We start from the raw sequence: 12,892 nt of genomic DNA, 5'->3' as shown, positions 1-12,892 counted from the left end.
TGGATATACAGCTTACGAGCTGTGGATCTAGCAAAAACTTGTTGTTTGAGGTTAGGTTTGAATGACTTATTAAAATGCAACACTTCCAGCTTATCGGAGAATTTTTTTTTTGGAAATTTCAGCGATCTACGCTAAGTTTTGCTTATTGAAAATTAAAAATGCTGGTATGAGACTTGACTTCCCTGATGACCCTTAGCCGAAGTTGTAGATCACATGCTTCACTCAATGGTTAATCTGAACTTTGTGGACATTTTTGACAGTATTTGCATACTTTTCCACCACTCACACACAGTAATTCTTCGAATAATCAACGCTTTTGTCAGCTATCAATTTGGATATGATGGATTTTGAATGAAACTGTGCAAAATATTTTTTTCTTTTTTCTCTTGCATCGTAAATATCTCAAAAACGCGTGAATTTTAAATTTTGAAAAAATAGGTCGGATAGTACTTTTTACAGGCAACAAAATACTGTCAAAATTTTGAATGTCCGATTTCTAGTAAACGAGCTATTAGCAAAAGAAAGTGTCCCATTTCTAAAAGAACTAAGCTTTATGAAAATTTGATAAGACACGTCTCAAAACGATTTTCGTTTCTCAGACACATGAATTTTGGTAATAACTGTAACTACAAAATTTATAAAGTTAGGTTTGCAAGTTATTACTGTACCTTATCAATAGAATGGAAGATGATCACATTTGATCAGTTTTGAAATCCCACTATGACCCTAACGGCGCTTACGGTGTTTGTTCGGAAATACCTCTTGTTCATAATTACCCCACTTAGCCCTACCTAAAGATGAATAAATTGTCTATCGATCATCCGAACTTCATTTTTGCGTTTGTTCTACAGTATTGTTGATATTAGTGAAGTTGTCAAAGAAAAAAAAGATAAAAAATTCATTTTTATAGAAAAAAAACAGATTTTCAACTTACCTAGTTCAAAAATGCCTGTAAACTAGTGTAATTATAGCTCTACAACATTTTCAACACGATTTTTTTTTCATTGCTGTGGCTGTATACCTTGAACCCCAAAAATAGAATAACCTGGCATGTGGAATTCTTTGGCATCCACCTAGCGGGAAACGAAAGCAGTGGAATGTACTGTAAGCTGACAATAACAATAATAATAAAACAAGAACTGCAAACAGCCCCGTGGGCCAACCATTCTGTGATGATAATCACCAACTCAAAAAGTTGTCGATCCAAGAAAGCTTTTCAAGCGTTCAACTTTGGCAACGTACCGTAGTTAAACGTCAGCATTCACAGCGAAAAACCTGACAGAGAAATTGGCGGAACTTTTCTGCACTTGCCATATACTTCCGTATGAGCTTAAAAATGGACTATACACATTTTTTTCCAAACCGAACATATTAAAAACTGTTCAAATTGCTTTGGGTTCTGTGTTTGTGGATGATTTTTATCTTTATAAGGTTTCACGAAAAATATTCCGTTTTTATCTTGTTTGACTACAGCGCTGAAACACTAACCGTAATCATTAATTAAATAAGCAGAAAAACAACGATTCGTAATGTGTATAGCACGTTATTCATATAGCGAAGAATGTTTGTCATCGGAAGAGTCAACCTACACCCTCACCATTGCTGCGTGACTAGTAAATCATTCCAAAGCAGAAAAGCTGAACGTTTGACGCTTTGCTTACGAAGATGAAGTTGGTGTTATTATTGAAATGCTTGCAAAGGATTGGTTTTTGATAAAAGTTGTTGATGTGCTCATATTATTGACAATTCAAAAAGTTGCGGGTAAAAACGAATGCCTTTTCCGCACAGAGGCCATCTCTCCGTTAACCCGTCAGGAAACATTAGCCAGTCATGCAAACAAAAACATTAACATAACCATCATCATCATCAACATCAACACCTACACCTTAACATCACCCTACCTTGTTTAATACCAACGAAAATTTTATTCGTTCCTCGAAATCACCTTCATAGCGAGGTGGAAATCTGTTTCACTCAGAAGACTCACTCGGGGGTTCTTTAGCTTGTTACTTATTTCACGGACAGTAAAGTCTTAGGCTGTACGTATAATCTCAAACGAGCTTGTTACTTGTGCTTAATTTTTTTATCAGATTCATAGAAAGATTTAAAAAAATTCAAGGGAGTTTAACTACCAGGGTCATTCTTCCCCAAAAGAAAGATTACAAAATATGAAATTGAGAAATCTTTCGGTTGTACTTATTTGAGAAAACACCAATTTAAGAAGAATTTTTTTTCGTATTTAGTTGAACTCTCTGGATTGCTATATTTACAACACTTGTAACAGAATACTACACCATGCTGTCGACCTTTACTAGGGATGCGTAGCGTATCATATTGTATCTAACTACATATATGTAGGTATAGGCACATTTTTCGTAGTTGATGATGAGTAATGGAGCTAACGGACTTCTCGCTGTTGCGCTTTCTTCTGTTCCATCGTTTTAGTTAGCTAGTCCAGCTACGATTAAGGATGAGGTTTAATGTGTAGAGAGCTTATCTTAACCGTTTTTTCCCAAGTCATAAGGTAATCCAGTTGTTTTGTGCATTACACCTACATGTTTTTTTCACCGTGACCTAGTGATTCAATTGACCGAAGACGAGGATTTTTTGTTCGTTTTTCTTTCTCGTCCCACTAAATGATAAATAGGATACGAAGCCTCAAATGTTTAACACCCTTATTCACGTAGCACGCACACAGGTTTCACACTCTAGCATACTTTTCATTCACCGACATAGAATGCAGGACATATTTTATTTAGAATTGAATATGTTTTCACCTCTTTGTTTGCACTGCATTTGTACAGGTGTGCACCAAAAAACCAGAACATAGAAGCACCGATCAGAGAACCGCACCGCACAAGCCGCAGTAAAATAAAGTCATCTAATTGCTTTTGTGTACACTAAGACTTTCTATTTCGCAGTTTCATCCCACAATACTTAATCTTAAGTCGATCGCTGAAAAGCTCAATTCTTCAATTCAATTGAACAGATTTGTGTATAATTGCAATTTAACATACAATCTGGCTTCCGCAAACAAAACTTTTTGCTCCAAAACCACTGTTAAAATTGAATTTAAGTATGAAATAGCTTTTAACTTTAAAACACAGGTTGCTAGCTGGCGATTCGGAAATTTATGGAAAAAAAACTAAGCGAGAACGATTCTGCATCTCTACTACTCTAATGAAGCAGTTCAGCTCAACTGTTGCTTACATGTTCTACAACACGATGAACGGCGCAACCTTTCCGACCGACGAGAGCCAAGTTTTGCCTTTCAGTCCACCGACCGGCCCATCCATCGGCCTCCACCTCAACCTGTAGAATGGATAACCGTTCCGTGTTGCTCCCTATACTCGTGGATATCACCCACACACCCACATCGATACCGCTCCAGCCAGCCAGCCAAAAAGCATAATACCAACAAGAAGGCAGCTTGATTTCAATGGTCCTACGCTACAACCAAAATCGCTCAGCTCAGCACTCGGGGGAAAATATAGGTTTGATCCACAGTTGGCGACTCTTGGCAAAACCGTTCCATTCGGTGGCTAACGTTTACCCTACCTTTTTTGGGAGCTTTTCCCTGTTTCCTTATACAGCCACAACAGGTCGCCAATATTTAAAGTTGCTCTGTGGCCCAGACCGACACAACCGCAAAAGCTTTGTCAGTCTTTCGTTCGTATTACCTTTGGTAGGTACGAAGTAGGAAACCATCGTGCAACCCCGATATCACACCTATATCATTCCAATTGGATATAAAGTTTTTGAGAGCGAGAGAACGGAACGGAATCTGTGTCTGTGAATCGGAAACTGCATACCTCAGTCAGACCTCACCGATCGGCTTTGAGTTAAAGATTATTATTTAAGGAAATATTTTATCCAAAACAAGCACAAAGCTCTGTACTCAACCCTCGCAGTTTTATTTCCAATCAGAATCAAACGTTGAATCGGTAAATGTAACTTTAATTGTCGGGGAGTTGGAAAGCCTAATATTGTCTTCGGTAGTCATTCAATTTTTTAGAGAGTTGTAACGATTTATTTTACAAAGATATGCATTATGCTGTGCGATGGAACAGACAAGCAAACATGTGAAAGATTCAATTCGTTTTATTCCATCGTAAAAAATGTTCATATACAGACTCCGTTCGATGTTGGCAACACGCCCGTACATTTTGTGTTGCTAAAATCGAATGTTTTTAAAGCATTTAGCACATATCCTGTTTTGTTTATAATGTTTGTTTATTTATCATATTTGCTATTTTTGACATTCTTGATATTTTTTTTAGTTTTTTTTTTAACTTTTTGAAATGAAGACAATAAGTTATAAGTTCAGTAAAGTCAGTAAAGTTTCAAGTCGTTATTTTGAGAATTATAAAAGTTAAGGCCCATAAAGTTGAAAAATAATTTTGGAAATTCTTAATTTATTACAATACGAGTTTGCAAATTTCTTCCAAACCTTTTAACTAGATGCAGGAAGTTCTTTGTAATTTATTGAGATAAAAAAATTTGTTAGAATTTCCAATCTGAAGAAATAACAGCGATTTTCAAAAACTATAAAAAAAAAAAAATAATACAGACCCCGTTCGATTTTGGCAACATGCCCGTATATTTTGTGTTGCCAAAATCGAATGTTGCCAAAATCGAACAGTTTTTTTTCTCATCTTGTTTTTTAGTTATTTTTATAAAATAACTATGATTATTATCAAAAACGTTGTTTTCAGTAAATTTTCGACTATTTGTAGTAATTTATAAATTTTTTCAGCATGTTTTTGATGCATTCTGCACTTTTCTTGTTTTGTTTATAATATTTTTATTCTTCTGTCATATTTGCTGTTTTTGTCATTCTTCATCATTTTTCAGTTTTTTTTTGTCATATTCAGTCTTTTATTTGAATTTGTTTTTTAACTTTTTGAATTTTTCATCTATTTATAAAATTTTTAAAAATCTTTGGTTTTTATTGTTGAATTTTATCACCATTTCAGAGCATAAAAACGTATTTATGATGTTTGTCTGAATTAAATTGGTCCTGTTATAACGAAAACTAAAAGGCAATGTTGTTTCTAAAAACCGTTCGATTTTAGCACATGTGCCAAAATCGGATGATGCCAGAATCGAATGTTGCCAAAAACGAACGGGGTCTGTATTAAATTTGATTTTTGTATTTTTTCACAGTTACTTACATTCAAATTTCGTAATAAAAAAACATGGGAATATTTTTTTAGTCTATAGAAATTTTTTTTTTCACTAAGAAAATATCCACGCGTTTCCGAGACATTTGAATTTTGATTATTGTTGTTTTAAAACAACATTTATGCGTTAAAAGGTTAATCAAGTGTTTGTATTTGTTTTCTAATTTTTTGAAATTTTCATCTTTTTGTCTTTACTAGTACTCTATCCTTTTTTGAAATTTTGTTTTATTGCAGAGTTTTATCACCATCTAAGAACGAAAAAACGTATTTAAGCTGTTTGTCTAAATAATATTGGTCCTGTTATAGCGAAAACTATTAGGTAATGTTATTTCTAAAAACCGTTCGTTTTTGGAACATGTCATAGAATCGGTTGTTGCCAAAATCGAATATTGCCAAAAACGAACGGGGTATGTATTGCATAATGGGTTACGGTTAGCCAAAAACGAATATTGCCAAAAACGAACGGGGTATGTATTGCATAATGGGTTACGGTTAGCTTTTAACTTTGTTTTCCAAGAAAATCTGAACGAAACTCGTACGCAAACGAAATATTAAGTTATTCGTTATTACTTTTTTTTAATATCTCAAATCAGCAGCAATTCATCGAGAAAAATAACATGTGAAAATAAATTCAATCTGACTAAAGATCTTTAGGTTTTAAGTGTTGAAGCATAGAAAGGGATAGAAATCCTTATAAATTTACATCCTATTAATTGTGTTTAAAAATCTAAAAAAAATCTGTAGATCTAGCTATGCTCAAACAGTTCTAAGGAGATTGAAAGTTTAGAAAGTAAAAATTGTCATAGAATACACATCCAACAACAAGATCTTCTTGCACAACCTTTGCACAGTATAGAACGCATAAAAATAATAAACCACTTACATAATTCGTGCCGCATCTGCCTGACGAACATTTTCGTCCCGATTCAACACATTCAAAATAATTTGTCGTTCCTGATCAGTCAGATTCTCCAACATTTGGGATGCAGCCATATCCTGGATAGAAGATTCGCTGTTGCTTTTGTCTGCTCCTGCGGCGTACGTGTTGTTGTTAGTGTGCATTTCGACTAGTGGTCTTGAGCCACTTCCGCCCCCACTGGCAGTACCGTTTGCTGTTTGTGGCGTAGGAGGCAACCGAGCGCGACCACTTGCCATCTCTCTAGCGGGAATCTTTAGAATCCAGCCGTGAAAACTGAAAACAGTTGAAAATAAAAAAGTTTCTATCAATTTTCGTCCTTGAATATGAAGGTCATAATGTTTTAGATAGGTGAAAGCAGTAACGACTATTAGTGGAAATATATATCATTAGATCAGCTGAAGCTTTTATTTTTCAACATCTGACAACTAATTTGTAAAACAACTTTAACGAGAACAGTAAGATTTTTTCCCATTGTGCCATAAAGAACCTCGACTGGATAGAATGCCTGCTTAACATGTAAGTTGTGGCAAAATACCCAAAGATATCCCAGTTTTGTGCGTTTTAAAGCTGTTTATACTTTACTTCGGACAAAGAAAAATTCTTATATTCAAAAAGAAGGTTTGGAGAACCCCTTAGCTGCATGAAACTATGATTTTGAAGTAGTCGATGGTTCCTGAACTCAGAGGAATCATCGACTATTTTACAATAAAAAAACTGCATTTAAAGGGCACACATATGTATATTAGAGTGACAATGGTTGTATTGAAAAAAAAAATCAAATTAAAAACGTAAAACACAGATTGAGTTGCCTCAAACACTGACATGTGCAAAATTCCAGGTCAATCGAACTTGATTTAGGAGTGCCTCAAATCGCTCAAAGTTTCAATTTTTTAACCCTAAAAATCACCAAAGGAAATCGGAAAAAAATTCTCTTTTTTCATTTGGAAAATTTTTTTTGTCATTTTGGAGTGCAGACTTGCCTGAGTCGAAACCAGGGGTCTTAAAAGCTTCATTTTGGTTCACAGTTCTTCCAACATTTTTTGCTGAATTTTTAAGTTACGTTCAGATGAGTAAATTTGAACTCTTATGTTTGTATGGGAAAATTGAACACTTTGTTTTGATAAATCAACATCATTTTTGTTTCTTCCGTGGTACCGAGTTTCCTTTTGGTTTTGTTTCAATTTATTAGTTCTTTAAGAAAATTTTCCGATGAACAACTTTGTCCAAGACCGTAACATTTAATCTTATTAAGCAAAAAATATAATAGCTTTTAAATTGGAGTTAGTTTAAGCTTGCCAGATTGCCCGGTTCTATTCGGGTTTAATACAAAATTTGAGAAAAGTCATGTCCTTCCCGGTTGTCCGGATTTCATTGAAAAAAGTCTGGATTTATTCACTTTGTTTCACAAATCAAACAAAATAAAAACAAATTGTGTTAAAAAAAATTTTATAAAAATTATCATGAAAGGTTTTTGGAAGCCTTAAAAACGGTTTAAAAAATTTCTGATAAGTTTTGATGAAAAAAAGTTTTTTATCTTGATTTTTGTTGAGTAATTCCTGAATTTTGAACAAATATGCTCGGATATTGCCCGAATTTTTGTCGACAATTTTGAACTCAAATGCCCGGATTCTGCCAAGTTTTTTGATAAAATAGCCCGGATTTGTATTTTTGACAACTATTACAAAATAATTGATTATGAAAATCAAGATTTATTTTTTCACAATTTTCTTGATACATTTTGAAGCCAACAAATACTACTTCATTATATAGAAAAAATAGAATTTATCTATGTCCACTGGAATTTTTTTAAAAGCAAAAACAATAGCAAATAAGTGAATTCACGTCACAAAAAGGAAACTTTTTAATTTTACGAGGAAAGTTTAACATTTTCTAACAAAAAGAATATAGATCACCTCCGGGGAAATTTTGTCCTAAATCACTCTAGGCCAAAGACATTTTATTTTACGACACTATATGACCTTTACGAATTGGAACTTTTTTTATTGTAAGTTAAGCATTGCAATTCAATGTACCTTGTGTATTGAAACTCAAAATCTAGACACACAAAAATCCTGCCTTAAGAACGGGTTTTTATTAAGAAGTGTAACTAAATAAGTTCAGAATTTGAAACCAATTACAGTTGCGTTCAAAAAAGAATGAAATCGCATGAAGCTGCGGACCCACTTCCAACTTTAACAAGCTGCCATTTCTCTCTCGGTTTATATTTTTTTATGAAAACTTCACATAATCTAGTTCAACTATTCAACTAACATTCCACAAAATTTGAAGTCTTTTCAATGACGGGAAACAAAGATACAGCTTTTCCCGTAAAAAAGGGAAATTTGGAATTGCTTCACTAAATTTGCAGTATCTTTGACAATTTTCATCGAAAAATCTTGAAATTTGGCCCGAAGATGTGAAAATGTTTGATCTAATATCAGGCCAAGTTTCGTCAAAATCGATGAACGTGATCAAAAATGGTGCCGGGTTGAATAAAGGTTCATTATCGCCCAGCAGACGATTTCATTCTTTTTTGGACGGATGTTTGTATGGAAAACATCGTAATCTTTGTATTCTTGGTTTTTTCTTCCATAAAACCAACATTTATTACAAAGAATGTTGTAAATTGATAGGAACTTCATCCTTACTTTGTTTAGAAATAGAAATTGTTGTGTTTCTTTAACTGTGTTTTTCTTATTTTGAATCCTGTTGAAACATTTTCTCTTTCGAAACAAAGTACGAATGAAGTTGTTAGCAATTTACAACATTCTTTGTGATAACTTTTGGTGTTGTGTAAGAAAAAACCAAGAATACATGGATTACGATGTTTTCCATACAAACATCCGTCCAAAAAAGAATGAAATCGTCTGCTGGGCGATAATGAACCTCATTTTCAATCCGGCACCATTTTTGATCACGTTCATCGATTTTGACGAAACCTGGCCTGATATTAGATCAAACATTTTTACATCTTTGGGCCAAATTTTAAAATTTTTCGATGAAAATTGTCAAAGATACAGCAAATTTAGTAAAGCAATTCCAAACTTCCCTTTTTAACGGGAAAAGCTGTATCTTTGTTTCCCGCCATTGAAAAAACTTCAAATTTTGTGGAGTGTTAATTGGATAGTTGAACTAGATTGTGTGAAGTTTTCATGAAAAAATATAAACAGAGAGAGAAATGGCAGCTTGTTAAAGTTGGAAGTGGGTGCGCAGCTTCATGCGATTTCATTCTTTTTTGAACGCAACTGTATTTTAACTTCAAAAATCGAATACTAATTTTACACATAAGCCACGTGACAGGTGTTCAATACTCCCAATAGTCAATAGAATTAGCAAAAAAAAAAAACTTTATTACTTATTTTTTGATTATAAAAAATTCTTTATGTCATTACAAATTTTATGATAATATGAAATATTATTCAAGAAGCAAATTTCAGACTTAATCCAAAATTTCGTTCTTGTTCTTTTTAATGCTCAACTTCATATTCAAAAGGGTTTTAATAATTACACAAGGCCACAAAATTCACATTTTTCCAAGGCTCAATGAATTTAAGAACTTATTATGATTAATTTGTTTATTTTTGAAATTATATTTGAAACTTTGAACTTTCCTCTAGACCGCAAGTACTTTCAACTTCAATGAAACAAGTTATAGAGAATTTTATTAATTAAGATTTATCACCGTGAATTTTTGTTTGAAATTAATTTTAAGGCCTTATCGGTGAATGTTATGTTCTTACAGTGAGAACATTTCAAGATTTGAAAATTATAGATGTATAGAAGAAGATTAGAAGAAAATTACAGGTGTTAAAAATGAGCTAATTTCCTAACTTTAAATTTACTTCTCTTTAAATTTTCAAATATATTTACCGAAATTCATAGATTCTTTTTTTAGTTTTACCGATTTTTTCAAGTCAATCTTTTTAAGTAAATTTTGTCCTTTCTAGGACACGGCGACAATACATTTAGAGCTTAAAATTTTAAACTACAAAACTCGCGCTCAAACATTAAAAAGGTGTTACTGTTTTTATTATTATTTTAAATTTTCTTTATTTTATCAATAATATTTTTTTTAATCAATCTTTGAAAATTTCAAAAAATGATTCGAAGTAGCAGCTGTAAAGCTGGACTGCTTTTAATTTATTTTCAAGCAAATTTCTAGTACAGAATAAGGATCATCATTTTGATTTATTTATTAATGACTTACTAGATATCGCACTGATTTAAAACATTGATTCTGATTAATTTTGAATCGTAACAGCAAAACTTATTATTTTTCGAGTATGTGTGACATGAGTAAGAAAATAGGTTTAGAAATCCATTTGCTTATTTGTTGTGCATTTGGTATTGTTATTATTCATAACTAAATTTAAATTTCGGAACCCCCCCATGAACGGGTACTTCGCACGGGCCTGCCTAAGGGAGATCAGAAAATAAAGGAGATGTGTACTGAAGTCAGAAATGATCAATTCTGCATGAATTCACGTCACAAGAGTAATGGATCACAACCAAAGCACCTTAAAGTTATTGTTCACCAAATTATATTCATTTTAAATAAAATTCAATTTGCGACCGTTTGCTACTATTTATTCACTCTTAAGTAAATTTGTTGACCTCTAGAAAGATAACAACAGAAAAATCCGAAAAAGTGCATCCACGTCAAGGTGGAATGTTCTATAGGTTTAGCCAGACAAATATTGCCAAAATTTCTTACAAACATGAACCACTTTTAGCAACAGCTGAAATTTGGCATGACGCCTTCTGTTAGGCCTAGAAATCAAGGTTTCAATTTGATTACATATCGGATTTGTACAACTTTACTGCCTATGCAAATGCATACATTTTTCTTTCGGTTGATTCTCGGGTTGAATAAGTAAAATCAAATAAAGTTCATCATATTATTATTCATGAACCTATTATTGAAATGTCATTTACCATAATAAATTGTCAATGTTTTTTTAATATAGAGAAGTGCCAAGAAAATTTCAAATACTACACAATATAATTGTAGTAGAAGTATAGACTGTTAATTTCCAACTGATTGATTTAAAAAAGAACACCAACCAGTATCACTGTTTTGAAAATTGAATTTTGTTGAAGAGTTGTAGCTTGTGTAATTTCATATTCATAAATTTTTATAAATTTTTTGGAGCAGCAAACTGAAAACTACATGGAATTTTATGCTCATTCATATATAAATTGTTAGCTTATATTTGTATTGCTTAGTTTATAAACTGGACGCTTTGTTTTACTTTTGTATGAAGTTAACTTAAAAATATATCACTTCATCGAATGAATGTTAAATAATTGACCATAGCGTTACGAATAAATTCAATGTACCTTTTCATGAAGTAGGTATGTAGGTACATACAGTTTTCACGACTCATCCGGCCGTGGTTCAGATTCCTTGGATCGAAAATCCAATTTTCAACTTTTGGATCCTCAGCATTTGACTATTTTTAAACCAGGCTAAAAGGGTTCCAATACAGATACTCCCCGTCTTTAAAATAGCATAACAGACGAGCTCGGCTCTGAAACCATTCCAGGTGTCTATATAGTGTGCTCTCATGTGTGTATAAAATATACATGCGTTCTTGCTTCCGGCCTCACTAAATGTGAAAAGCAAACTTTTTACAACCCTGTCAGGACTCATCTACCAATTAATGATATTGATCGATAAATACACCTCACCTTTGTAGCTTCCAGATAACGTTTCAACCTCCTTGTTTGATCACAGCTTCCGGCGATGGCTTTGATGCTTTAATGGTTTACGTCGTGCTTAAGTTTTCACTCAGAATTTAGGGGTTACTCAATATATTTAATAGACAGTTTGGGTTGAGTTTTCTCCATGGAGATACCATCAGCTATACGTATGTATCGGTAGCAGAGCTAATGGATGGTGCCTGTTTTTCCTTTTTCTTTGAACTTAGTTTGTACAGATTCTCTCGCATACGTACAAATCGTCACTTGCGTTGTCCCGCTGTTAGCTGGAAAAAGCACCATCACATCTATACCCTCAATTTGGCCCCAATGATTTTCACACGGATCACCTGGCTAAAAAAATCACCATTAATCGCCATATTATCAAACGTTCGAAATGTGTACTAAGCACGGGTACTATTTTGTTTCTTTTTACTAATAAAAAGATTTAAACACACCAGGTCGATTTTCGATACGTTCAACACCTAATTCTGCCAATAGGCTTTGTTAAAGATAATTGATCTCGAAACACATTGTTGAAAGAAAAACTTGTTGCTTGTAATGGGATCCACAAAGAAAAACTAGATTTTCCAACTGGTCGACAGGAATACTTTTCACGTGTTTCACTTGTGTTGAAATCTCAGCAGAAAATCTGAAATATGCTTCATCATTACTATTCAATTTGATTGCCAAATAAAACCGTTTTACTAAAAAATGCCTTTAACTACTGCACTGCGATTTTAAAACCATTACAGAATCCATAATTAGATAACAGTATTCACTTTAACACAATAAATATTTAAGCCATACATTCCAACTGTGATTTCGCACAATGATTTTGCATAACGATTCCTGCTGTGGTATGAGTATACGCATTAGATTTCTTTGGACATATTTTTTCTGTTTGAAAAAAAAATTCAATAACTTGAACATAATCACGAGTACATGGCCTCTTTCACGCAAAGAAAACACCTTCGAACGACGCGAATGATATCCAGGCACTGAAAGCAGCAGCAGACCCGAGCTAAATCCTTCAATTATTCTTCACCATCTCGCGAAACTGTTGCTCCTGGCGAGCTCCCATTCGAGG

At 33.3% G+C, this 12,892-nt stretch overlaps 1 protein-coding gene across 13 annotated transcripts in view; it reads right to left on the bottom strand.

Annotated features, from left to right (window-relative positions):
• Positions 1-12,815, bottom strand: part of LOC129759348 (uncharacterized) — a 28,301-nt gene extending 15,486 nt beyond the window's left edge. For 5 of the 13 annotated variants that reach the window (XM_055756764.1, XM_055756770.1, XM_055756769.1 and 2 more), the window contains exons 1-2: positions 11,794-12,815; positions 6,067-6,375 (exon numbers count right to left, since the gene is read on the bottom strand). In XM_055756764.1, coding sequence (XP_055612739.1) covers positions 6,067-6,338 — 272 coding nt within the window. In that variant the 5' untranslated portion in view covers positions 6,339-6,375; positions 11,794-12,815. The other 8 variants (XM_055756776.1, XM_055756774.1, XM_055756766.1 and 5 more) reach the window with 7 other exon arrangements.
• Between the last annotated feature and the right edge of the window lie 77 nt (positions 12,816-12,892).

The sequence above is a fragment of the Uranotaenia lowii genome, unplaced genomic scaffold (assembly GCF_029784155.1).
Source record: "Uranotaenia lowii strain MFRU-FL unplaced genomic scaffold, ASM2978415v1 HiC_scaffold_14, whole genome shotgun sequence".
Taxonomy (NCBI): Eukaryota; Metazoa; Arthropoda; class Insecta; order Diptera; family Culicidae; genus Uranotaenia; species Uranotaenia lowii.
Note: the sequence above shows the minus strand (reverse complement) of the source record. Positions and strands in the feature narration are given on the sequence as shown.